Below are 23,494 nucleotides of genomic sequence, written 5' to 3' on the forward strand. Positions count from 1 at the left end.
TAACCAACCTCGTCCCAAGAAAGGATGTGGTTACCAATTGGCCAATCAAGACCTATGCATTCGGGCTTAGGGTGCGTTTCTGGCCCCCATGGCTTGTGACGGGTGGCGGAACGGGGATCCCTACCCTTGTAACCCTTTGACAAGTTGACTTTGTTCCTTTGCAGTGAAACCCATGGATTCTTGACACATTGAACAAGGGATGGAAAGAAACACAGGCCTCTGAGATGCAGGAGAACCCTGCCCATGACTGTTCTCTTTATTTTCTTTGATATTTTACGCGCCCCGACTCTGAGGGGCCGATACTCGGTCCGAGGGCGCCTGTTGGCTTCTGTCTTTCTTTCCTTCCTTCCTTCTTCCCTTTGAATTTGAAGCACTTGAAGAGAAATATACCTCCACGTTGTCCTCGTGACGAAGTCTCGGGATAAAATCCAGCGTTCGAGACACCGGGATTAGACTTCCAACACCTGTTCCCTTTTTGTCCTTCTTTCTTTCCCCTTCCTCCTCCTGGGTAAGGAGACGGTGGAAGCTAACTAACTCTAGAGACTTTGCATCCTGTCATGTCTGTCCTGTCCAGCTTGAGCTCCCAACTCCCGTTCCCTTCTCTTCAAACCTACAAAGTTCGTGCCTGAGCGAAGCGGAAACAACTCATTGATGAAAACAAAATGTATGAATTTGACCCTTTTTTTGAAGTACTCATACGAGCTCTACGCCCTAAGATAATACACAAGGATTTCCCAATCCATGCCAAGCTCCCCGCCGTTCTAACCCCAACATGGAAAACAAAGAAAGTCCCAGAATGTTTTTTGTTTCTTTCGTTAGAAGAGAGAGAAAAACGCAAGCCTTAGTCCACTTTATTACATTGCTTTTTCCCCGAGCGAAAAGAGATACAGGGGCTCGTAGTGGAAGCACGAGCTGTCGTGTGGTGGAAAGATAGGAGAGGAGGGAATAAAACAGAGACAAAATCAGAGCACAGAGTCTCCGAGTCTTATTTAACCCATGATCATTCCCTTCATACCGGCGAGGTCGCCTTCCTTCGCGGCTATTTCGAAGTAACCGTAGATGATACTAAATGACGAATCGTGTTAGCTAAATGTGACACCCACATTGTGATTAATTGGGAGGGAACGTGTCATGAACTTACGTCACAGCGAGAAGGGTACCAGTGCCAGAGCCGAGAGCTCCCATGAGGTCGCTGGCAACCGAGAGAGCACCAATGCAGGCACCACCGAAGGCGGCGGCGGTGGGGATGATGCGCTTGAGCTCCTTGTACATGGACTGGTCACGGTGACCGGCCATGACGAGACCCTGGTCCTTGAGCTGCTTGGCGACATCGCGGGGGCTGGAGCCGGAAACCTCAATCCAGGTCTTGGAGAAGATGGCGCAGGCAGTGAGCATGTAGCCGATGTAGACGACGGTATGGATGGGGTCGAGGAGGGCATCCTTGAAGTTGAGGGGAGGCGACATGTAGTAGACGAGACCCGAGACGGCCTGGAGCTGGGAAGAGCCATCCTTCGTCTCCCAGACACCGAAGAGGCGGACGAGGAGGTTCTCGGAGAAGCGCGAGTACAGCATCTGGCTGATGAGGAAGACGTTGGACGAGAGAGCCGACTGCAACATGATGGGCATGTTGGAGGTGTAGAAGAGGCGGACGGGGTACGAGCCACGGGCACCACGCTGGCGCGAGGACTTGACGGGGATCTCGACGCGGAAGCCCTGGAGATAGATGACGGCGGCGAAGACTACAAGGGTGGCGAGGAGGTTCATGATGTTGGGGAGGTTCTGTCGGTAGAAGGCCTCCTGGAGAGCTCGCTGCTTGTTGGGCCAGGTCATGAGGAGGTGGAAGAGGGCAATGATGGCACCCTCGAACTCGGGACCACGGCCAGTGTTGATGGTGGTGGGGGAGAAGGCCTTCCAGACGATGGACTCGCAGATGTTGGTAGCAATGAAGAGCGAAATGCCGCTTCCAAGACCATAACCCTTCTGGAGAAGCTCATCGAGGAGAATGACGATCATGCCGGCAACGAAGAGCTGGAGGATGAGGAGGAAGACAATGCCGGCGCCGAGGTCGGAAGGAGTTCCGTAGAGGCCGCTGAAGACGTAGACAGTGGCGGTGCCAGCGGAGAGAATGAAGGCGAAGAGCTTCTGAGCGGTCTGGTAGAGCTCGCGATCGGACTTGAGGTCAAGGTTGACGTCGATCATGTGGGTACCGGCAAGGAGCTGGAAGACCATGCCAGACGAGATGATGGGGGTGATACCCAGTTCCATCAACGTACCGCGATTACTAGCCATCACCATTCGCAGCCAATATAGGGGATCGGAGTTGTCCGACGACACGATACCGTACAGGGGCATCTGGCTCATCACCAAGAAGATGAGGAGGGTCAGAGCCGTCCACATTAGCTTCTGGTTAAAGGGAATCTTGGTTTCCGGCTGCTGAACCTCAGGGAGGAACGGCACGAACGGCTTGACCAGGTCGAGGAACCGTACTACATTGCGGGAAGAGGCACGCGACGATTAGCTCTCGTTTTCTCGGCCATTGGAGCAATTCACGCGGAAATGAAGCTTCAGGAACGCGATAAAGATGTATATGACGCGCGATCCAATGCCCACGCGAGGGAAATAGCGGATGGCGATGGCGATTCAAGGGAGGAGAATGCGCAACTTACAGGAACTCATGATGGGCGATTATTGGGGGAAGGAACCGAAACTGAAAAAGGGGAAGAAAAGGGAGAAGTCTAAATCATCCGGAATATAGAATAGAAACAAAAAAGGCGAAAGAACAGACAGACGAGCTTCGGTCGAAAGCTCGGCAGGTCCTCGAAGCAGAAGTCGATGGAGGAGGTTGTTGTGGGAAGGGGGAGGTTGAAAAATAGATTAGGGATAGCTGGCTTGGACACGGGGGCTGGAGATCTGGCATCAAGAAGGGTCATTCCTGTTTCTGTCAATGTGTCCAAAAATTTGGTGTGGACTAGATGACTAAGCTACCCCTGGGTCTGGGTCGTTTAGTATTGTGATGCAACCAACTCAACATGGACTTCCTTCAGTGGGGTCTGGGGACGCTTGGCTCAAGCTGTTCATTTTCCCCATTTCGCTGCCTGATTTAATAGGCCTGAACGAAGTCGGCATGGTGTGCTTTCAGACGTCAGACATATTGTCCCAGTGTCTCCCTCTTTCGCTTGGTTTGATTTGGATCGTATAAAACAATTATCAATTGACCCATTACTTTTTTCCCTCCTCCTTTCCAAATTCATGACAGCGCAAAATGTATAATGAGCCCGGCCTCCTTTTTCTGGCGGTTTCGGCCGAGATATTATTGAATGGACAAGAGACGCTAGTCTGGGGAAGCAAATATACCTATTCTCACGGGAATAAACCTAAAAATAGCTATTGAACATATTAACAAAAGCAAACCGGTTGGTGGGTCTACATTGAGCAGTATCGCTAGATAGAGAGTAGGATAATCGAATTGCTTGACGACGGACCTGATTCCCAACGCCAGTGTTATCAATATAAAGTGAGCCCATTGCAAAGGCACCTCATCGCAGATTATCAATGACTTCTCGGCCATCAGAAGGGCGATAAGGTAGGCATGTAACAAACATACTCTAGTATCAACATGGGCAATCATGGGCAGTCATGGGCAATGAATAGATGACGTTCGAGTTGTAGGACGAGATCCTCGTTTAGAACGTACCTTCCAAGTTTTGAGGGTGGCAGTTTACACCTGCGTATGTGTTATGTATGAAATCTTGCTCTAGATTCTTACCGTCTCATGGAAGCTCAGGTGGCCTAGCGGCGACGCACTGCTTACAAACTACTTCCGCAAGGCGCCGGTGTGGAACCCGGTCATGGTCAATCCATGAGGTGTGGAGGAAATGTGGGAAATGGGAATGGGAAGGGAAATTGGGGACTGGGGAGGGAGAAGTGGGAATTCTTTTTTTGTTAGAACCTTCATTATTTCAGAGATTCGTGTTTACTTTTTTTCTCTCTTGCCTTTCTGCGAGAGTCTTTTCTTTGGGGCTCTGGCGAGGTTGCGATGTGTACTCGAAGTTGAGGCGAGGTTGAGGGGAGAGGCTTGGAGAGGTTGTTTGGTTCGAAACTAGTGTTGGACTTGTGCACCTCTTTTTCGGTTCTTTCTCAGCATCTCACCAACAATAGACGCGGTCCTAGTGCTCTAATCGTGCGGGCCTCGTTCCTTTCTGTTTCTAATTTGTAAGTGCGTTCCTTAATCAAGTGCGCAAGCGAGATCCCCAGGTGCCGAGTGGCTCTCCAACTCGTCCTATTTTTTAGTTGTCACGAAAACGGTCTTGAGGTTACCAAATGAATGGATAGGGCTTGGTATTGAAAAACCGACTTCAAATTAGAGCTGGACTATGGAACGGGTTACCTAACCAAGTACAAATGGCGTCTGACTTCTTAGAAACGTTAAGGAAGATGTGCACGCTAAAGGCACAAAGGAAAGATGCCGTTATCGATTCTAGCGGATAACTTATAAGCGCGGACTTTCGTGAGATGGGAGGAATGGTGCGAGAGATATAAAGCTCATCAAACTTGATCTCCACAACTCTGCGACCCTGCCGCATATAGATAAGACCCACAGAATCGCAGCTATGCGCCCTGTTGTAACCATGGCAGTTAAATTAAGACTTGTTTGTATAGGCCTCGTTTATTCAAAACTATTGATCTATTTTGGGAATATAATTCCATCAGTCAGTCACATGCTGTGTAACTCCTTGACTACTCTACCCCCGACTACTCTACGGGAGTTATAGACGTCCTTCATCTCGATACCGTACCTCGAAATGCTAGGTGCAAGAGGCAGGGGATGCCATAGGCCGCTGGAAGCTATCGTCGCCTCACCCGTTTGCTGCGGGATAATGTTGTCGACGAGACTGACGCGGGAGAGATAGACATCTTGGAGTTAATCACCATAGTGGTGAGACATACCGGTTGACAACCGGGCTGCCTTGAACGGCATAATCGTCGCGTGCTCCCCACCTCCTTTCCCCGTACACAGTCCTACTCTTTATAGTTTTCCTGAGACCTCTTTAAACTTACAGTATAGTTTCCCGTCCTCCCCCTCTCCGGAGATGTTGTCTCTTGGATATTATGGGAGCCAAGCAGATGTCACTAGAGTCGTCGATCAGAGGAGAATCCGGATTCTATCATCCATCCGTGCTGGTCTCATATCTATGGAAGCTTTGCTCCTTCAGCATCAACATCGCAAAATCGCGTTTGAATTTATTAATCACCCCATCCCGACTTTGCCAGAACAGAGACAGCAAACTGATGGTTTGAAACAACAATTGAAGAGTGATATCATATCATTCCCGGCGAGGCTGGATTTTTCCTGGAGCTATTTCACTACTTTTTGGCGTGTGTCATAAGGACAACTGCCCATCCTCGAGCGTTAACCCGTAGAATTCTGTGGACGCGGTAATCCTGTTAACACGTTTGGCTGTACAGAATGTAAGGAGAAGTCGTCAAGCCCCAAGGTAGCTGACCAACATGCGAAGGAATAATAACATGCCCTGACCAGGCTGGTGAATGTGTAACCAGGAAATTAATTTCTTAGGACATCGGAGTAAGGGAACCAACGATCCTCAGCTGTGATGAAAAAAATGAATAGGATGGGCACGCAACAGGTCAGCATTGCCATTCCTCCATCTCCTCCCCACTTCTGAGTATCCATCCCAGTCCTTTCCGTCTATGATGCCTGGCTGTACTATGATCCGGACGTGATCTACCTCCACATCAACGCTCCTCCCGCGGCCGTTGCCAGGGCTCGGTCTGGGAGACGAGGAAAATGGAGCTCGATGATTTTCAACGTTCCCAACTTGTCGTTAAGTATGCTGAATCACCTGACTATACCAGAAACGGCGTCGAGATCGTGCGTATGGAGCATAAGAGCGATTTCGTCCGGGTAGCCGCCGTGGAGGCATACGGCGGCATCTATCTCGACATGGACGCAATCCCGCTGCGAGACCTTCGATCCTTGCTCGAGACCGGGTTTAACACTATACTGGGTAGGCAAGCGAACGGTGATGTTATGAGTGGGAATTTCATCGGCAAGGCGGGCTGTGAGTTTCTCTCAAGGTGGAGGGCCGAGATGAATGAGGTCTTTGACCAGGGATGGATTACCCATTCGAACATCGCAATGACGAGGATAGCAAAGCGGCTTGAAAGGCTGGACCGCGAGGTTCTCATTATGGAAAGACCTATCATGAGACGTGAGCACTGGAAGGGGACAGCCACCCAGGCTTTCTACGGAGTCCATTACCACGTGGAGTCTAATCTGAAGAGGCTTTCTAACGGAGCGCCATTTGGAGATTTTAACGAGGGTATAGAGGACAGGTGGGACGAGTCGAAGAAGAAAGATATCCCAAAGTGGCAGAGGGATTACTCGGACACATATATCCTTCATTCATTCCACGAAAATCGCGGACTTCGTCTACCTAAATCTTTTGGCCAGGTGGCGCCGGGCCATGTACTGGAGAGGGGGGAGTGACTTTGCGAGGGCTGTGTACCCCATCGCGAAACATTTGTACGACAACGGCTTTATAGCATTTAACGATCCATGGAAATATACGTAATTGGGGGCTAGACGCATTGATGTTTTACATGGCTGTTGCTGAGTTCAACGTTCGATTGATGTTTCGTGAGGTGAGATGTTTTAGGGGTCCACTTGGCTCCCCGACCTGGATCACGCTCGCTCTTCTGATTCCTGATTCAAATCCGAGTCAAATGTCGCGTTGCGCATCATCTTGCTGAGCTCAGCTGCAGGTACGTATCCCAACCCTGGTCCGTGCATGGGCCTTCGAAATATTTAGGACCATCACCCAAGAAATCACGCCCAAACCCAGAGCGAAGGCCATTTGCAGAGAGTGCGCAGTTGTCGAAATTCAAGATCGCCTTAGCCTTTGAGCTCGCTATCTTGCGTCGCTTATGGGATGCGATCCTGGTGATACTACTCGCTATGTATTAACCGTGCACAGATGAACCGAGTTTTCCGCTTGATCTCTCGCCTGCGAAATGTCAGAACCATGACCGCGCCCAAAACCTCTCCGCCGACTCGACCCCTTGTGGTCATCTTGGGGTCTACAGGCACGGGGAAATCAGATGTGAGGATGCCCAGTTGACTCTTAAAATAAAGTAATAGAGGTCTTTCCTATATTAATAGAAATTTCTAATGCTTTTGGACCGTTAGCTTGCCGTCGAACTCGCCACGCGGTTCCGAGGTGAAGTTATAAACGCCGATGCGATGCAACTGTACCGTGGCCTGCCCATCATAACGAACAAGATGCCCGTCGCCGAACGCCGTGATATACCCCATCACCTTCTCGACCACATATCTCTGTCGGAGGAAACATGGGTCGTCGAGGACTTCAAGCGCGAGGCGACATCCCTAGTCCAAGAAATCCGGAGTCGGGGAAAGCTGCCCATCGTGGTGGGCGGGACACACTACTACACGAACGCGCTTCTCTTCGAAAACATCCTAGTCGAAGCGGAGGAAGATAAGAGTACCGATTTCCCCATCCTGGATGCGTCGACCGAGATCATACTGGAGAAGCTTCGGGAGGTGGACCCGATTATGGCTCAGAGGTGGCATCCCAATGACAGGCGCAAGATCCGGAGGTCATTGCAGATTTATCTGCGTAGCGGACAACGCGCTTCGGACATTTATGCCGAGCAGCGCAGCAAAAATGCAGCCTCCGAGAAGGCTCAGAATGAGGACGGTGACGAGCCGCCGTGGGAGACCCTGTTATTTTGGGTTCATTCCGACCCGGAGGTTCTGAAGACCCGTCTTGACACGCGAGTTGACAAGATGGTACAAACCGGTCTTATGGACGAAGTCCGTGATCTCTACAAATACCTAAAAGAGCAACGCGACGCCGGTAATGACGTCGACCTAACGCGGGGCATCTGGCAGTCAATCGGTTTCAAGGAATTCCAAAAGTACCTCGAGGCCACGGATGACGCCGCCAACGCCACGGAAGCCCTTACAGAGAAGGCCATAGCTAAGCTCAAATCAGCAGCAATACAAGACGTGAAGACTGCAACGCGGAGATACGCGGGCTACCAGACCAAATGGATCAAGCGGAAGCTCATCCCGCTCTTAAAGGAGGAGCACGACCGTGCCTGCGATCACTTGTTCGTTTTGAATAGCACCGACGTGTCGGTATGGTCCGACAATGTCGCGAGACTAGCCGGCGAGATCACGGAGGCATTTCTTGAGGGTCATGCTTTACCTGCTCCGGTGAGCCTCTCCGACGCGGCGAAGCTGGTTCTTGAGGGCGCGACCGACTCTACGGAGTATGTGCCGTGCAGGAAGACTTGCGAACTCTGTAACGTGACGGCCTTGTATGAGGTCAAATGGCAGGAGCACTTGCGAAGCCATCGACATAAAAGGGCGGCTTCGAGGCAGAAGAAGCGGGCGCTGGTCCCCGTTCCGGTTGACGTGGGTGTCAAGGATACAAAGCCGAATACGAGTCCAGAGAGTACTAGCCTCGGTTTAAGCTTAATAGACCCGCCTTGAGATTTCACGATAACTCTAAGCCTTCAAGTAAGGATGCGTGCCCAAAGATAAAGGTAAAAATGTCTTCTTGACGGAAAGTCCCATGCAAAATGCCCATTGGAGAGAAACCCGTAATAAGCCATTCTGAGATTTGCACCTTGACCCACTTCTCCTCGAGTCCTGCAAAAGCAATAATCTATGACGTATTGATAGCAACGGTCACCTCACTCCTCATAACCCGCTCTAGCCTCCAGCCTGTCCTCTTCGTCGTCAACTTGTCGTCCTCGAATATCTCCCCGAGCCTCTCGACCACTGGGCATTCCGACGCTGACAGGGGGAAGATTGTCGATTAACCCATCACTTGAGACACCGAGAAACGACGAAAGGAATCTCCCGAGCCTTTGCTACCAGGGAGAGCAGCCATGGACTCACTGCTGCCTACTTCATACTCCATAGTTTCTTTGCTGCTTCCTGCAATGTGGCCTTCCGTCTCGGAAATAATCTTGTCCAGGGGGATCTTCCATACTTGCCACCTGGTCAGCCTTAACGCTTGCTTCCGTTGCCCTCACCCGTGATGACGTCCCCAAAGCCCTCGGATCTCTCGTACTAGCCCAGGCAGGCAACTCAATGGCTCGATGCTCTCACTAAGGATGGATTATGTCATGCGAGTCGGCAAAAATTTCTCCGCCAACTCCGATCTGTCCAGAATGTTTCATGGCAGTTGTCATTCTTTCTGGACTAGACTTGACAGCTGCCATATATTAACGGCCAAAGGTACTTCGTACGTCGTGCGCCTGCCAAGAGCTGTCGGACATAGTCGTTTTCGGCGTTTAAACGGGTACGAATACTCGCATACCTCGGACAGAGGATTCCTAACACCGCGAATAAGAGGGGGTTAGCGTCGCTTTTACGCGTATTGCAACCCCAAACGGATTATTGCACCGGGTATCCCTACTTCGTACCTTCGCTCCTTCACCAAAGCAGAAGGCCAAGCTACGGGATGAATCGGTGGGGTTAATCTCCGGCGGCGGCTTAGAGGTTTACGTGGTGTTTGTTATCTGTGCACATGCCCTCAGGCTTCGGGAGGGAGCACAGAGCGGAAGTCCGCCATGACTTGGAAATGTGGCAACAACGCCAGGCAGCAGGATTATTTCATTCTGTCTCCTTCTGCACACCTTGTCCGGCACTTACTATGTACGACTTGGGTGTACTTTCAGGGAAAACTTGACCTTTCAAGGATAACTGCACACGCACTCAATGCTACACTGAGGGCTCAGGAGGGTTACCACTACTTTGCAGAGCACAATCGCCGGACGGTCGTGTTGGGAGATTGACCTGGTTTGGTTTCGGGGGACTGGCTTTTGGCGTGGTTCTTTGGCGGAGGGATTCCAGAGTCCGAACTTGGAAGTACACGAGGTACTTGTACACACACTTGTACACACACTTGTACACACCCTCCTCGAGCTTCATCGTAGCATCTCAGCTTGCCACCCTGGGCCGTCACTCGTCACATCATTGGGTGGCCTTGCCACTTGATGCCAACTGCTCCGCTGAGACTTGACCTGTATCAAAATGCTCAAACATTTGATCAAGGTTCAATGTCATGTCCCACGCACCCCGCCACAAAGTGATAATATTTGCCCATGGCCCACTACGTCAACGCTTCGGGTTCACGCGTGCTTGTTTGATCTCATCCTTTTGCAGCTCCTACTTTTTTTCCTATCCTTCATCTTTAGGCCAACATTTCTGTCATCAACCTCGAGCAACATCCAATAACTCCATTTATGTACCTTAGTTTCTAGTCTCATCCCATTCCGCCTTCTCCCTCAAGCTCTACCATCAGATCAGACTCTTCTTGCGGTGGCGTTTTTACCCCTCCACTGTGAGACAAGCCTCAGCGATAAAGCTTTGCCCTCATCATGGGAAGCAGCACAACGCCTCGATCTAGCCTAGATATTCTCTTCTGATTCCCGGGATTCATCTTTTCCGGAGTCTGCCATTCTCTGTGGAATCCGAATTCCGGTTGGATAGCGCTACGTCGAAGAGGGTCGACCCAGTCTCCATTCCCGTGACATCCGAAGAGCTTTGCTAGCCTCTGGACCACGGCGCATAACCGCCTGTATCTGACTACAGACTACGTCTACCCTCAACCGATCAGCCTAGGAGCGTCCCTCCACGCCAGTCCCTTTTTGCCCGGGGACGTGGGCCTTGCGCTTGTTCGGCGGCATTCATAAATGCGCCGCCTCCCTTGAAGGTACCTTTTACACAACAAATTTGGTGTGCCCTGCGCGCATCTTCGTCTAGAACCATGTCTTCATCTACGGGTGCTCCAACCCCTTCTTCCACCACCTCTACAACCGCCGGGAAGGCTCCGAGGATCCTCGCGTGCGTCCTCTGTCAACACCGCAAGATAAAATGTGACCGAAACATGCCCTGCTCTAACTGTATCAAGGTATGCGCCTACCATGTACTTCGCGCCTCTCTCCCATTTGCGATTTTCACCAGGCTCCGTAGTCCCCACCCTACGCAGAGCGCTTCCTTTCCCAACTCCATTGATGATATTTCTGCTTCCGCTACTGCCGCTGACCCTCTCTGATGTATAATCCACTTCTTCTCAGGCCAATGTCACATGCACGCCGAGCACTCCAGCGCCGGCCCGCAAGAGGCGCCGGCCGAATCAAGACTTACAGGAGAGGCTGGCGAGATGCGAGGCTTTGCTGCAAAACTACGCCACTGCTGCTGCTGCGTCGGGCGAGTCACCGGCCGGGCCAAGTACTAATCATGTTGTTATCCCTACCGGCGCTGGATCTCGCTCATCCATCATTGCCCGGGATCCATCCAAGTATCCCGACCCCATGCCACCCTGGACACCTGCTGGAAAGGTAGTTGTGGAAGACGGCAGTACTCGTTTCGTCGATAGCTTCCTGTGGGGTAAATTACACGATGAGGTGTGTTAGAGAATCCATCTACAGCCCTTCCCAGACCCTCTCAACGAGTAGTCTAAACTAACGTAGCATGTACATCATAGCTCAATGAGATGAGGAGAATCATCGAGGCTGATGAAGCTGAGGATCATTCCACTTTGGCTTCTGAAGCGGCTACTCCAGAAGACGCCACCGATCTCCTGCTTGGCGACTATGCTAGTATGAGCCTGGATGATGCGTACCCCGAGCCGGTTCACGTATTCCGTCTATGGCAGATATTCCTCGAACGGGTGAACCCAATCATCAAGATTATCCACGTCCCATCTATCCAGCCCTACGTCGTCGAGGTAGCCAGCGGCAACTGGAACGTTCCGCCGAATCATCAGCCGCTCTTATTCTCCATCTTCAACGTTGCCGTTTTTTCCCTGTCTGACTCGGAGTCTCGGCAAATGCTTGGCATGTCGCGCGAGTCGGCTTTGCGCAAGTTCTCGTCTGGCGTCCGGGCGGCGCTGATGAAGGTCAACTTCATGAAGACCTATGATCTCTACATTCTCCAGTCTCTAGCGTTCTATTTGGTATGTGTCTTTCTTAGACTTTGTCAGCTGGAGCCTCCACGGGCAACGGTCTTGCTAACCTTGAGTAAATCTAGCTCTCCCTTTATGGCCGTCATAATCGAGATGCGGCTTGGATCTTCAGTGGGGTGTGCATTCGTATCGCGCAAAAGATGGGACTTCACCGAGACGGCGAAAGCCTCAATCTAACTCCATTCGAAACCGAAATGCGCAGACGATTGTGGTGGAATCTGGTGATCCTAGATGCGGCGTGGGCACTGCTATCCGGCATGACGTATCCTATAATCTCCGTCAACTGGACCACCAAAGTACCGCGGAATGTGAACGACGCCGACCTTTTCCCGGGATCGACCGAACCGATCCAGGAGCGGGACGGGCCGACGGAAATGGGATTCACTCTTCTCATGACTACAATTTGGGGATTCGTCATCAAGTGCCACCATCAATTCCCCGGGTTCGAAGCCGCAGTCCTCGGATTTGATGTCGAGTCAATCGGGTCCAAGGACAGGCCTGCAGAACGACTCCCAATTGACGTCGACAGTTCCCAGCAATTGAAGTACAAAAGTCTCTTGGATCAGTTGAGGGCCGAGCTGGATAAAGTGGTGGATAAGTACATTGATCCTGGAGCCGGAGCAGCGCATTTAGTCGCGTCGAGGCTTCCCCGACTGATATCGGCGAAAGTGGGTCAGCTCTTCGTCCCTATCACCGAGTTACCGGAATATGGAACGGAAATCTTCAACATGGACGATAACTTGTTCCGGTTGGGAGTATATAACATCGAAGGTAACCTGGAGCTATACGATCTGATGAACGCCAGGGGCTTCATGTGGTACTGCCGGTTGCACTTCCAGGTTGAAATGCTCACTGCTCTGGTGGGACAGCTCATCACGCGACAGACGGGTTCATTGGTTGATAGGGCATGGCGGGCGCTCGATGGGCTGTTCAGACATCACCCCGAGCTGTACGACATGTCTTCGAAACCAAACATCACGCTCCGATCCTTTGTCCTCAAGGCGTGGAAGGGACGCGCGCAGGCTCTTACCCAACGAGGGCAGTCGGCGGTGATGCCGTACTATGTTCAGGAGCTAATGAGAGGACTTCCGGAGGGGAGAATATCCGAGTCGGCGACTCCCGGAAGCGTCGTATCATCGGCCGTGGGCGGAAGTAGCCAAAAGACGGGTGGCCAAGATTTCCCCAATGCAAATACGAAGTGGGAGTACGGTCCCGCACACGATCATGGAAGTACCGATAACGGCGGTTTCGGCCCAGGACTTCTAGACATTGGTGCAGTGGATTGGGATATGTTCGCTGACAGCGTGTCCTCTGGACATGGAGCGCCCGGATCGAGTTCTGGGTTGGGATTCGGGGGTTTGGGACCTAATATAGGGCCTCCGTGGTAAGAACGGAAGTTTATTCTTCCTTCTATTTCTACTCGCCCATGCGGCGGTATCGATATATTGGTCTGGGTTTCATTTACGTTTGCCGTCTATTGGGGCTATATGGGCTAGCAAGGCGCGAATAATTAAAGGAGGAAAAAAAAGTATTCCGGAAGGGCCGGAACATGTGTACGATTCACGGGCGTTGGCACCTTGGCGCAAGAGGAGGTTCCTATACGGGGGATATTGGGCGGTTCTACCTTTTCCCCCCTCACCCCCAATCTTCTTTCTTTTTGTTGCTACTTCTTTTCGCTCTTCCGGTGGACAGTATCTTTGCTAGATACACCATGGCATGGATCCAGCCGGAAAACCAGAGCAGGGAGGCTAATTCTGGACTTCGTTCTCAGGCCTTTTGACATCTTGTTCGTTGGCGTTTGATCTTGGATGTCGTATTTATACCCGACACCAATCCTCAAATGTTCATACCCTTCTCCGCCTTTCCCTTCCCCCGCGTGTACCATCACCGTTACGGATTCACGGATTTTACGCACTCTGCCCCGCTTCCCCGCCTCTTCCTCTCTCCTCTGGGTTAGCCTAGACGGATCTTCTGGTTAACGGATCACAGGTTCTGTTTGTGGGAATCGCGATATCTTCATACGATCTCAGGATAAAAAATACAAGAAAAAGAAAAAAAGGCAGACTCTCCGCTTTGGGACCGCATGTAAGAATAGTATGTAGTTAATAACAAACACGATTTCAAGACTTTCCGTCTATCAAGGTCCCCTCTTGGTCTTTCAAATCCTAAGGAGGCCGAAGTGGGAAAACGAGGATGGAGTTTGGGGTATATATGGTTGTAAGGGGCCGATGCGAGCATCGTAAGGGTTCCGGGATGATTGATTCGCTTTAGAGCTTAGGGTTGCGGAGAGTGGTTCTTGGTTGTGGCGTGACTTTGTCGTATTCGGATCCTTGGGTGAGCCCGAGGAGCATTGCTCTCGCGCTTGCCTTCCTTTTCCGTTTCTTTTCTCGCTTTCCTCAGTGTAAATGGAGACTGGCGGTGGTTCTTGTTTTTGCAAGATGTCAGCGTCTCTAAGGGGCATCGCGGGGGCATTTAGCCCTCTTTCGATCCGTGTTGGATTTGCTCGCGAAGATTAATGTCTCCCGCCCCTCCTTGGAGTGCAGCTTGGCTGTTCTTTTCCTCGCTGGATGGGAATGGAGATATATCATAACAGCGGGAAAGATTCGAATGAGAAGGGAAGGAAGAGTCTCTTTAGCATCCTACTTGAGGGATATTTCATCTTTTTAGGGCTGGGGAATTGGCATGTCGAAATCCCGGGGCGTGGGTGTCACAGAGCAACCTCGTGGACTTTCAAAATTGTTCTCCAAAGTGAGATGCCCAGGATATGTCTCGGCACTTTCTACAACGAAAGGCAATCCAGCACTAGGTTCGCTAAACTTATGGCAGCAGGCGGCCTGGAGAGAGAGCACAAGAAAGAGTTGAAAGGCGGCAAGTTGATATTAGAGCTTCTTGGCGTCGTTACCGAGAGAATGGGTCGGCATGGGGGCCAAACAGAAAAGGTCTTGGGAGGTTCGATTTGATGGAACTTTGTACTAGGATACAAGCCCAGGTTCAATGGTGACATTCGCTTCATCTCCAGGGGTTGGCAGCGGAGACGAGAGGCGTAGATGGGTACGGGTACCAGGATGGGAGATGTCGGCTTGCAGAAACCAGGTTAATAAAGCTTGGAAAGCGGAAGAGTAGGATGTGCAGGACCCGGTTCGGCCGAGTCCAGACCTGTGGAAGCTGTCAAGAGGTAAACGAATCAGTAAACTAACAATTAATAACATCCATTCGATGGCACAAGCCCTCGTCCTCGTGCTTCTTCCTCTCCCACCTTCCCACCCTACCACGAGCTTAATCGCCGGTCCGGTCGCAGCTGTCGTGCTCGGGTGGGATACGGTCATTGTACCCGTTTTCGTACCTGCTGTTGTACCCGAGGACGCCGAGTTGTCCGACAACATCCTTAATTTCCATTTTGGCTTTTCGGCCGCTACAGAGCCGGTACGACCCGTCCTTGCACCCGCCTTTACACCCGCTTATGCCCGCCTTGCTCTCACTAACAAGTCCTGCTCCATCAATGCTGTCAGTCTCGGGTTTGAGGACAAAGGGCGGGCGACAGCCAAGATCTCCAATGCCTCTTGGGTCTTCCACTCTTGTTTCGTGCGCGAGTTTATTGATTGTATTTTTCTATTTTTCTATTTTTTTTTTTCTTTCCTAGCATCTCCTTTTCTTCCTCATCCCTAATCCAGTCCATGATTCTCTCACTTATACCGGGGATTCATGCTCACATCGGTCAACACTGCGTTCGAGTCCCGAGTGTCTACAGGTGACTCTGTCGTATTTCTCGCTTTTCTACGCGGCTCCGTGTAAACAGGCCTGGCCGAGTCTTCTCTCCTGCTTCCCATTCTTTGGCTCTGTGCATCTCAAGGCGTAATACAAAGGTAATGCGTGTCGGTTCCAGGGTTTTTCTGATGTGCACAAGCGACTTCCCTACTGTCGTTTCGGGCTCGTCTGGCTTCATGACCGAGATGATTGTAAATATATATAATATGAATCCCCGGTACTAACTCGCATTCCCATTAAATCCTCGGAACTCGAACACATCGGCTCTTCAATTTTGATCACATTCCTTTGTCTATTTTTTCCTCTTGTATTATTATATTGCAAACCTACCATACCCTCAATTAACAAGATTATTTCCGAACCACCACCAGAGAAATAGATAGTCTACCTGCTCGCTTCTGAGCTCTGGAGCTCATAAAGAGCTACCCTTTCAACCCATCTCTTTCATAACTTATACCGTCTTCGAGCTACTCGAAGAATGGCTGGTTTTCCCAAATTCTTCAAAGCATCCTCAAAACGAGACGGAACTGCGAAACCCCCACCCTCTCCCGGGGGCAATGTCACGGATGCGGAGCCCTGTCAAGCTTCTGAGCCTTCTCCCACTGAGAACAGCCATGAGACAAAGCCTCCCAGCGTCACAAATGACTCCGAAATTCAGGGCTCGCAAGATCAGCATCAATACCCTACCGGCATCAAGCTCGTCTTAATTCTATTCTCGCTTATGACTAGCACCTTCCTTATTGCCTTGGTATAAATATCCCATCCTTCATCTCCTCTCCCACAGCTTCTGCCGTTTCTCTTTTCCAAACTGCTAACATCTTCTTTAGGACCGTCTCATCATCGCAACCGCCATCCCCCAAATCACGGATGACTTCCACTCAGTCACCGACGTCGGCTGGTATGGTAGCGTCTACCTACTCGCCAACGGTGCTCTCCAGCTCACTTACGGCAAGCTGTACACTTTCTGGAACATTAAAACCGTCTTCATCGTCACTGTGATACTTTTCGAGATCGGTTCAGCAATATGTGGTGCCGCAACCGGGTCTGTCATGTTCATCATCGGTAGGGCCATTGCCGGCGTTGCTTCTGCAGGTCTTTTTTCCGGATCGGTAAGTTGATCATCTCGTCCCCTTTATCATTCTACCCTTATTTTTGCCCATTGAAACTGATAAATTATCTGAAGGTCGTCATCCTAGTCAACTCAATGCCCCTCCAAAAACGCCCCCTCGCCCAAGGCCTATTCGGGGCCGTCTTCGGCATCGCCTCCGTCGCCGGCCCTCTCCTCGGCGGCGCCCTCACCACCCACGCCACATGGAGATGGTGCTTCTATATCAACATTCCCTTTGGGGCCGTCGCTATTGCGGTCATCTTCTTTCTCCTCAAGGTTCCTCCGACGCATGCTCAGGTACCACAGCTAGATGATACGACCGAGTCGGGTGAGGTCGCCGCGGGCGAAAAGCCGCATAGGTCTCGAATGTGGGCGAAGGTGAGGCAGTTAGACTTTGTCGGTATGAGTGCCTTTTTGCCTGGGATCGTGTGTTTGCTCCTCGCGTTGCAATGGGGAGGTGTTGTGCATGCTGTAAGTTTCTCCTTATCCCCCCCTCCCAAATCTATTAGGAGGTTAAATGCTAATTAGGAGCTTCTCTTACAGTGGGATAGCGCTGTCATAATAGCACTTCTTGTCGTTGCCGGAGTCCTCCTGATAGCCTTCGTCATCATCCAAGTTCTCCTCCCAGAAACAGCAACAGTGCCCCCGCGTATCATCACCTCCTCCCGCACCATGGCCACCGCCACCTTTCTGACTTTCTGCATGGGTGCCCACATGATGATAATGGTCTACTTTCTCCCCATCTGGTTCCAAGCCATCCAAGGTTCCTCGGCCTTCCAATCAGGCCTCAAGACCCTGCCCCTCACACTCTCCCTCATCATCGGCGGCATTGCTTCCGGCGGCGTCATCTCCAAAACGGGCCCATACCTCCCGTCTTTGTTCACTGGCGTGCTTCTCACCGTAGCCGGTGCGGCCCTCCTCATGACACTCAAGCCGGACTCCCCCTCCAAGGAATGGATAGGCTATCAGGTGCTCTACGGCTTCGGCCTCGGCTTCTCCTTCCAGGTTCCGAATATTGCCGCGCAGACTGTCCTACCACACAGGGACGTGCCCGTCGGTACCGCTCTCGTCATCTTCGGCCAGCAGCTGGGAGGCTCCGTCTTCGTGTCTATCGGGCAGAGCGTTTTCTCGTCGGAGCTGTTGAAGCGGTTATCTGGTATAGAAGGGTTCGAGACCGATGTGTTACGTAATACGGGAGCTACGACTTTGGCTGGCTCTGTGCCTGCGGAATTGAGGGACCAGGTGTTGAACGGGTATAATGGGGCTCTGAGTAGGGTGTTTATGGTGGGACTTATTGTGGCGTGTGTGGCTGTTTTGTTTGCGCTGTGCATGGAGTGGAGGAGTGTTAAGGAGAAGCAGAAGGATGGGGAGAAGGGAGTCGGGGGCGAGGACAAGGCCGAGGAGAAGAAGGTCGGGAATAAGACAGCTGGGAAGACCCCATCTACAAAAGGTGAGGTCTAGTCGAAATAAACGGCTTAGGGAAAATCAAGATAGAGGTTGGATATATCACGAATGGAGAGAGGAAGGAAGTCTTAAAAGAGGAAAGGGAAACAAAACAGAGGTCGGAGATGACAGGAACTCACTCCGCTTAGCATATTTCGATACCAGGTAATGATAATGGGATTCCACTCCAAATAAATCACAATTAAACATTACTTTTTCCGCCTATGCTTGACACTAAGTGAAAAGGAACAGATGTTTCCCAGACAAAAGTGTATGTACCCCAGTCCATGATTCCGAATCTTTCGGTGATCGAGGGGTATCAAAGCATATCCGCCAGAAACACCCTACAGACAGAAATCAGACAATTGTTGATACCAGAGATCTTAAGATCACTTACCTGGATCCAACTATTCCCGTGTTGCAACTTGGAAGGCCATCGAACGGTAGAAGTCAGTGTCAGTAAAGTAGAGTAACTGCTCCTAGTAAACTAGCCTCAGCAGCGGTTACAAGAGTAGGTATCATCAATGCGAAAATCGCCGTGAAGGCCACCCCTAGAACAAATCCACCTTGCGTACACACGTCCCGTGTGTACTGATCAGGGCAGAACTGGCCTCTGTTGAAGGTAAAGGTAGGTCGTGTCGAGTTGAAAATTTTGGCGTGGGTCTCATATCAGAATGCGAAGTGGTCCAGCGTAGTTTTGAGTGAAAATGTTGTTTGGAGTTAGAGTAGACTATAGATGAAGTAGCCAGATATCAATTTGATGTTAAGATCCCCCCTCTTGAGCGTTTCTCTGCCAGGTAGGACAAGAAGAAGCTACCCTAGCTGTGAATGTTATCCTCCTTCCTTGTCAAGCCCCTTCTTTTTTCATTCCCACCCCATCAATCAGTTTGCCAACACTACTGGTCTCCCTCCGTGAACTTGAAACTAGTCTCGATGGTCCGGTCCTCGTCGACGTTTCCTGTCACGGCAGCGCCGGTGCAGGGCATCAAAACAGGAAATGAAGCAACCTAGCGGGGCTAAGAGGCAGATGCCAAAGTAGGAGGCGCAAATAAGGAAGCGCTTCTCTCCTGGCGAAAAGAAACGCATTTTCGACTGTGGAAAAATTTGAGATGGAATACCGCGGTTCCTCCTCTGCACTCTGTATGAGTACCAATTGTAAAAGTGTTTGTAGATCAAAGTTGCGAGTATGGTGTAGTTGGGCAGGTGTGTAGTAGTCTTGAAGTATGGAGATTGGATGTTGACGAGATTCCAGACAGATGATGGTTTGGAGATTTCGAGGCTTCTTATATCCTGCCGTCGAGTTAGGATAAAGAGGTAAGATAGGAGGCTTCTCTTATTGAGCTCGGCATTCCATTATCCTATACACAAGGACAAGTCATTGTCTCCAATCTATCTCAGTTAAACAAATGCTATGCTGCCCTCCTCCTTTGTTTTACGAGCTTTACGAGGCTCCTCCCTCCTTTCCTTTATTCCCTTTCATGGAGCATCATCCCATTCGCCGGTGCCCTCCTTCATCTATGAAGAACATACCCTATCTCTTTATTCCCCTTCCTTACATGAGCCTTTTTAAGACTCTTTCACCAAGTATCGCTACCCTTACTACGGCGAAGGCGATCAGGCTGACAGGGAGGCTTAAGCCATCAATGATGGCTTGACATCCAGGAGTCAGGTTCGACGCTGGTTGATCAAGTTCGTGGATTTTCATTAATGAAGGTTGCTCTCTCTGCCCTCGGACGTCGAAACGGACTGTACAAGGGGGGATGTTTACGTGGTCGACGCGAAAAGAAGCGGGAATTGCTCTGGGGCTCTGGAGAAGAGGAAAGATCAGGAAGTTCAACTGCAGCTATTTATCGATATCCACACTTAGGCGCAGGTGGATGCAGCAGGGGGAAATCTGTTTCCCAACAGTAGTTCAAATGTTCCAAGAAGGCTGGAAGCTTGGGCTCTTATTATCATCAGGATTCATATCCGTTTACACAGACTTAACCGCGATCGGATACCTCCAAGGTGGTAAGACTAAGAGGATGAAACTAAAGCAAGTTCTTAGTAGTGCGTTAGTTTGAGTAAATATATATTCGAAAGGAAGAGAGCCACGTACCGAGGTCCTTCGCCACTTTGGCAGCCGTATACCCATACTCATCCCAACACTCCTGAAGCACACCTAGCAGAGGCATATCTATCTCAGATGTATCATCGTCAAGTACAGAAAACACACGGAGATCCATATCTAGAGCATCCAACACTTCGGAAGGCAGCTCTTCATAACCAAGCTGCCGGAGGACTATCCCCAGACCGCGTACATCGCCCTGCTTGCTTGGGACGTCTCCAAAGGCGGGGAAACTCGGCCCGCAAGCGGAAGAGAAGTTGCCGCGGCCATCAAAGAGGCAGGATCTGGAGAAACCACAGAGCACGATGTCACCATTCTCGCGAAGGAGGAAGCTATTCAGGGCGACGTCGCCATGCACAATGTCGAGAGAGTGAATGTAGGCCAGAGCACTTGCTGCCTGGTATTGCTGCCTACACCAATATGAGCTGGCTGGATAGGATGCAAGGGGAAGACATGAGTGACTGAGAACTGACCGCCGGCGCTGACGTGGGGGTAAGCTGAGGATTTCATCGATACAGCTAGCTGCATTCCCCTTGGGATGGTATTCAAATAAAAGGGCACGGTTTAGCGGCCGGCAACTAGGCGGGCTCTGGCCAAGGTATCGGAGAATGTGAGGATGTGTGCCAATACGATCATACATCTCCTTCTCCCACTCACGCCAGCGATATTGAGAAGGGAACGTTGTCGGCGATATCTTGGCGACAATATTGGTATTTCGAATTCGGAAGATTTTTGACGATCCACCGAGGTGGACGCGCTCAAGATCGGTCTTTCTGAGGGCAGCAAAGTTTACCGACGGCGTGTCCATGGCTGAATATGATGCTGAATGGTGAGACGAAGCGAGTTGACAATGTTTAAAGGTCATAAACTATTGTATATATTATATATAGGCGGAGCTTTTAACGATTAATGAAGAATCCAGGCGGAAGTGACAACTACACTGTTGCCTCTGCCTGACTGTCTCATACCTCTGGTTCCAAAGGCAGAGAAACCACCAAGGAACACGTTCTAGACCGCGTTTGCCACGTCTCTCAGTATCTAGCGCGTTCCATTTATCTTGTAACGGGGCACATCGGTTCTAGAAGCATCAACCCAATCTGCTCGCCTCAGTCAAGAGGAAAATGTCTATCTCCTTAATAAACCTTCCGAGTTCAGAGGTCGGTTCCACCGCAGACATCTGCCGCAGGGCGTCCTTCACAGAAGCCCACTCATGGCTCAATCCATCCGCCACCTCATCCTCTGTAAGCTCTGGTTTCCCATCCTTGTCAAGCAGCTCGGCTCGGTAGCAATACGATACTTGGTGGAGGTCGTTCCGGAACTCCTCAGTTGTTGCGATGCAGTCGCCCAGCACTTGGACTTTGCAGCCGGTCTCCTCCTCCACCTCACGCTTGGCAGCAAGTCGATGGTCCTCGCCTGGTTCAACGCCGCCGCCGGGGAGCTTGTAATAACTTCCCTTAGTGGCTTTGATGATGATCACCTGGTTATCGCTTCCTTTTACAACGACGCGAACAGCCGAGCGTTCCGTATAATGAATCTCAGGGCTCTTGACGCCTATGGTCTTGGTTGAGATGTCGGATGTCACTATTATTCCGGAGGGACTTTAGCATATCCTTCAGAAAACGCAAGGGGTGCACCTTTTGCAAAGCCCAGGCCAAAGCAGGAACCAACCTTTCAGGCTGGCCATTTCGATACCCTGTGAAATCGTTATAATGCCCGTATGCTAGGTTTATAAAACAAATCTGAGATGCCAGTCCGTCGTGAAGGTTAAGGCTCGTGTGATGTGTCTCAAAGGTCGAACCAGCAATGAAGAAAACGGTAAGCGGGGCTTCCAGGCAGTAATTAATTCACTCGTGCCCTGGAGCGTTCGTCGGTACTGCGGATAATGCATGGCTCGACTCCTCCATGCCACAAGATAGTTAGTCAATGCCAACAAACCGGGAACAGATATTTGGCCGAACCCTAATGGCGTGTTTTCTCTTAGAGCTTTGTATGCTCTTTCCAATCGGCATGTTCTTCTCCCGCCTCCAACTCAGTAATCAGATTCATCCGTAGTTGCTCAATCTCTGCCGGCGATATCACCCCCGATTCTTCCACGAGTCTCTGTGGGCCACCATTCCGCCGAATGTATGCGAGGAAGCCTAACATAGCTCCCTTTCTATGTCCAGCATAGCGTTAGGCGTGTTTCTTTTCCAGCATGGGATGTCCTTACCTAGACCCAAAGAAGCGCTGCTCTTCCTCGGTCATACTTGGCGCATGTGGCCTAATCTCTAACATGATCTGGGCAATCTTCCTTTGTAGGCCCAAAGCCGTCAACGCATACTCATGCGCCACGATGTCGTCCTCGACGCCGCAGATGCTCAGGATGAGGGCGCATATCACGCCGGTACGGTCTTTGCCAAGTGAGCAGTGAATGAGAACCGGCTCGGGCCCCGAGGGTGAGCCGGTGGCGAGATGGCCCAGAATGCTTCTGAGGGACTGTGCGGTATCATCGGCGGCGAGAGCAGAAGCGAGCAACTCCTGGTAGTACTCGATATAACCCTTACAAAAAAGATTAGCAGACATCAGTACCTTAGTACAGTTATACTACTCCGTACGTCGTGTCCTTCTTTCCTGGGGTTCTTGTCCCGTCGGGCTCGATGGGCACTGGTAACGTCGCTATCCTTAAAAATCGGGACGGAGACCCTCTGGGCTGGATCCCAAACCCTGATTCTACCCCAGCCCTGCCTTGTGCTCTCCTCAATCTCCTTACTGGAGCGAAGATCGAAGACTTTCACGATCCCTAGTGCACGCAAATGGCTGATACCTTCCTCTGTTATCGTAGACGGATTTGCCGATCGATAAATAACGCCCTTTCGAAGCATCCAGCCAGGACGACCGGCAATCGGGTAGCCACCGCAGTCGCGGAAATTTGGGAGCCCGTCTACGGGCAAGAAAGGGGGCGATGGGAGATGGATCTCCGTTGTCAAGTCTGGTTGTAAATTCGACATCACTAAAATAGGTTCCGGGATCGTCCTCACTTAGGATTGCAATTTTCGATGTCTAAACACT

General features: G+C 50.9%; 6 protein-coding genes and 2 pseudogenes across 6 annotated transcripts; 4 read left to right on the plus strand and 4 right to left on the minus strand.

Moving 5' to 3' along the window:
- Positions 1-989: 989 nt before the first annotated feature.
- On the minus strand, positions 990-2,676 carry SAPIO_CDS8320 (Protein transport protein SEC61 subunit alpha; the record flags this gene model as incomplete). Its single annotated transcript, XM_016789979.1, has 3 exons — positions 990-1,065; positions 1,142-2,486; positions 2,667-2,676. 3 exons carry the CDS (start codon positions 2,674-2,676, stop codon positions 990-992), a joined length of 1,431 nt encoding a protein of 476 aa, XP_016640242.1.
- A 3,130-nt stretch (positions 2,677-5,806) lies between these two features.
- On the plus strand, positions 5,807-6,508 carry SAPIO_CDS8321 (annotated as a pseudogene; the record flags this gene model as incomplete).
- Positions 6,509-7,300: 792 nt separating this feature from the next.
- Positions 7,301-8,536, plus strand: SAPIO_CDS8322 (annotated as a pseudogene; the record flags this gene model as incomplete).
- A 2,287-nt stretch (positions 8,537-10,823) lies between these two features.
- On the plus strand, positions 10,824-13,411 carry SAPIO_CDS8323 (Fungal specific transcription factor domain-containing protein; the record flags this gene model as incomplete). Its single annotated transcript, XM_016789980.1, has 4 exons — positions 10,824-10,967; positions 11,134-11,463; positions 11,544-12,014; positions 12,089-13,411. The coding sequence occupies 4 exons, from the start codon at positions 10,824-10,826 to the stop codon at positions 13,409-13,411; spliced, it is 2,268 nt and encodes a 755-aa protein (XP_016640243.1).
- A 2,855-nt stretch (positions 13,412-16,266) lies between these two features.
- SAPIO_CDS8324 (putative MFS aflatoxin efflux pump) lies at positions 16,267-18,357 on the plus strand (the record flags this gene model as incomplete). Its single annotated transcript, XM_016789981.1, has 4 exons — positions 16,267-16,536; positions 16,616-16,897; positions 16,972-17,367; positions 17,440-18,357. 4 exons carry the CDS (start codon positions 16,267-16,269, stop codon positions 18,355-18,357), a joined length of 1,866 nt encoding a protein of 621 aa, XP_016640244.1.
- Positions 18,358-20,355: 1,998 nt separating this feature from the next.
- SAPIO_CDS8325 (uncharacterized protein) lies at positions 20,356-21,254 on the minus strand (the record flags this gene model as incomplete). The annotated part of the gene is made up of 4 exons (XM_016789982.1): positions 20,356-20,369; positions 20,438-20,500; positions 20,555-20,856; positions 20,920-21,254. The coding sequence occupies 4 exons, from the start codon at positions 21,252-21,254 to the stop codon at positions 20,356-20,358; spliced, it is 714 nt and encodes a 237-aa protein (XP_016640245.1).
- A 279-nt stretch (positions 21,255-21,533) lies between these two features.
- Positions 21,534-22,130, minus strand: SAPIO_CDS8326 (NUDIX domain-containing protein; the record flags this gene model as incomplete). The annotated part of the gene is made up of 2 exons (XM_016789983.1): positions 21,534-22,027; positions 22,115-22,130. 2 exons carry the CDS (start codon positions 22,128-22,130, stop codon positions 21,534-21,536), a joined length of 510 nt encoding a protein of 169 aa, XP_016640246.1.
- Positions 22,131-22,423: 293 nt separating this feature from the next.
- Positions 22,424-23,433, minus strand: SAPIO_CDS8327 (uncharacterized protein; the record flags this gene model as incomplete). The annotated part of the gene is made up of 3 exons (XM_016789984.1): positions 22,424-22,601; positions 22,656-22,984; positions 23,041-23,433. 3 exons carry the CDS (start codon positions 23,431-23,433, stop codon positions 22,424-22,426), a joined length of 900 nt encoding a protein of 299 aa, XP_016640247.1.
- Positions 23,434-23,494: the final 61 nt, after the last annotated feature.

Source organism: Scedosporium apiospermum (genome assembly GCF_000732125.1).
Source record: "Scedosporium apiospermum strain IHEM 14462 chromosome Unknown SEQ_SAPIO_0121, whole genome shotgun sequence".
In the NCBI taxonomy this organism is placed as follows: Eukaryota; Fungi; Ascomycota; class Sordariomycetes; order Microascales; family Microascaceae; genus Scedosporium; species Scedosporium apiospermum.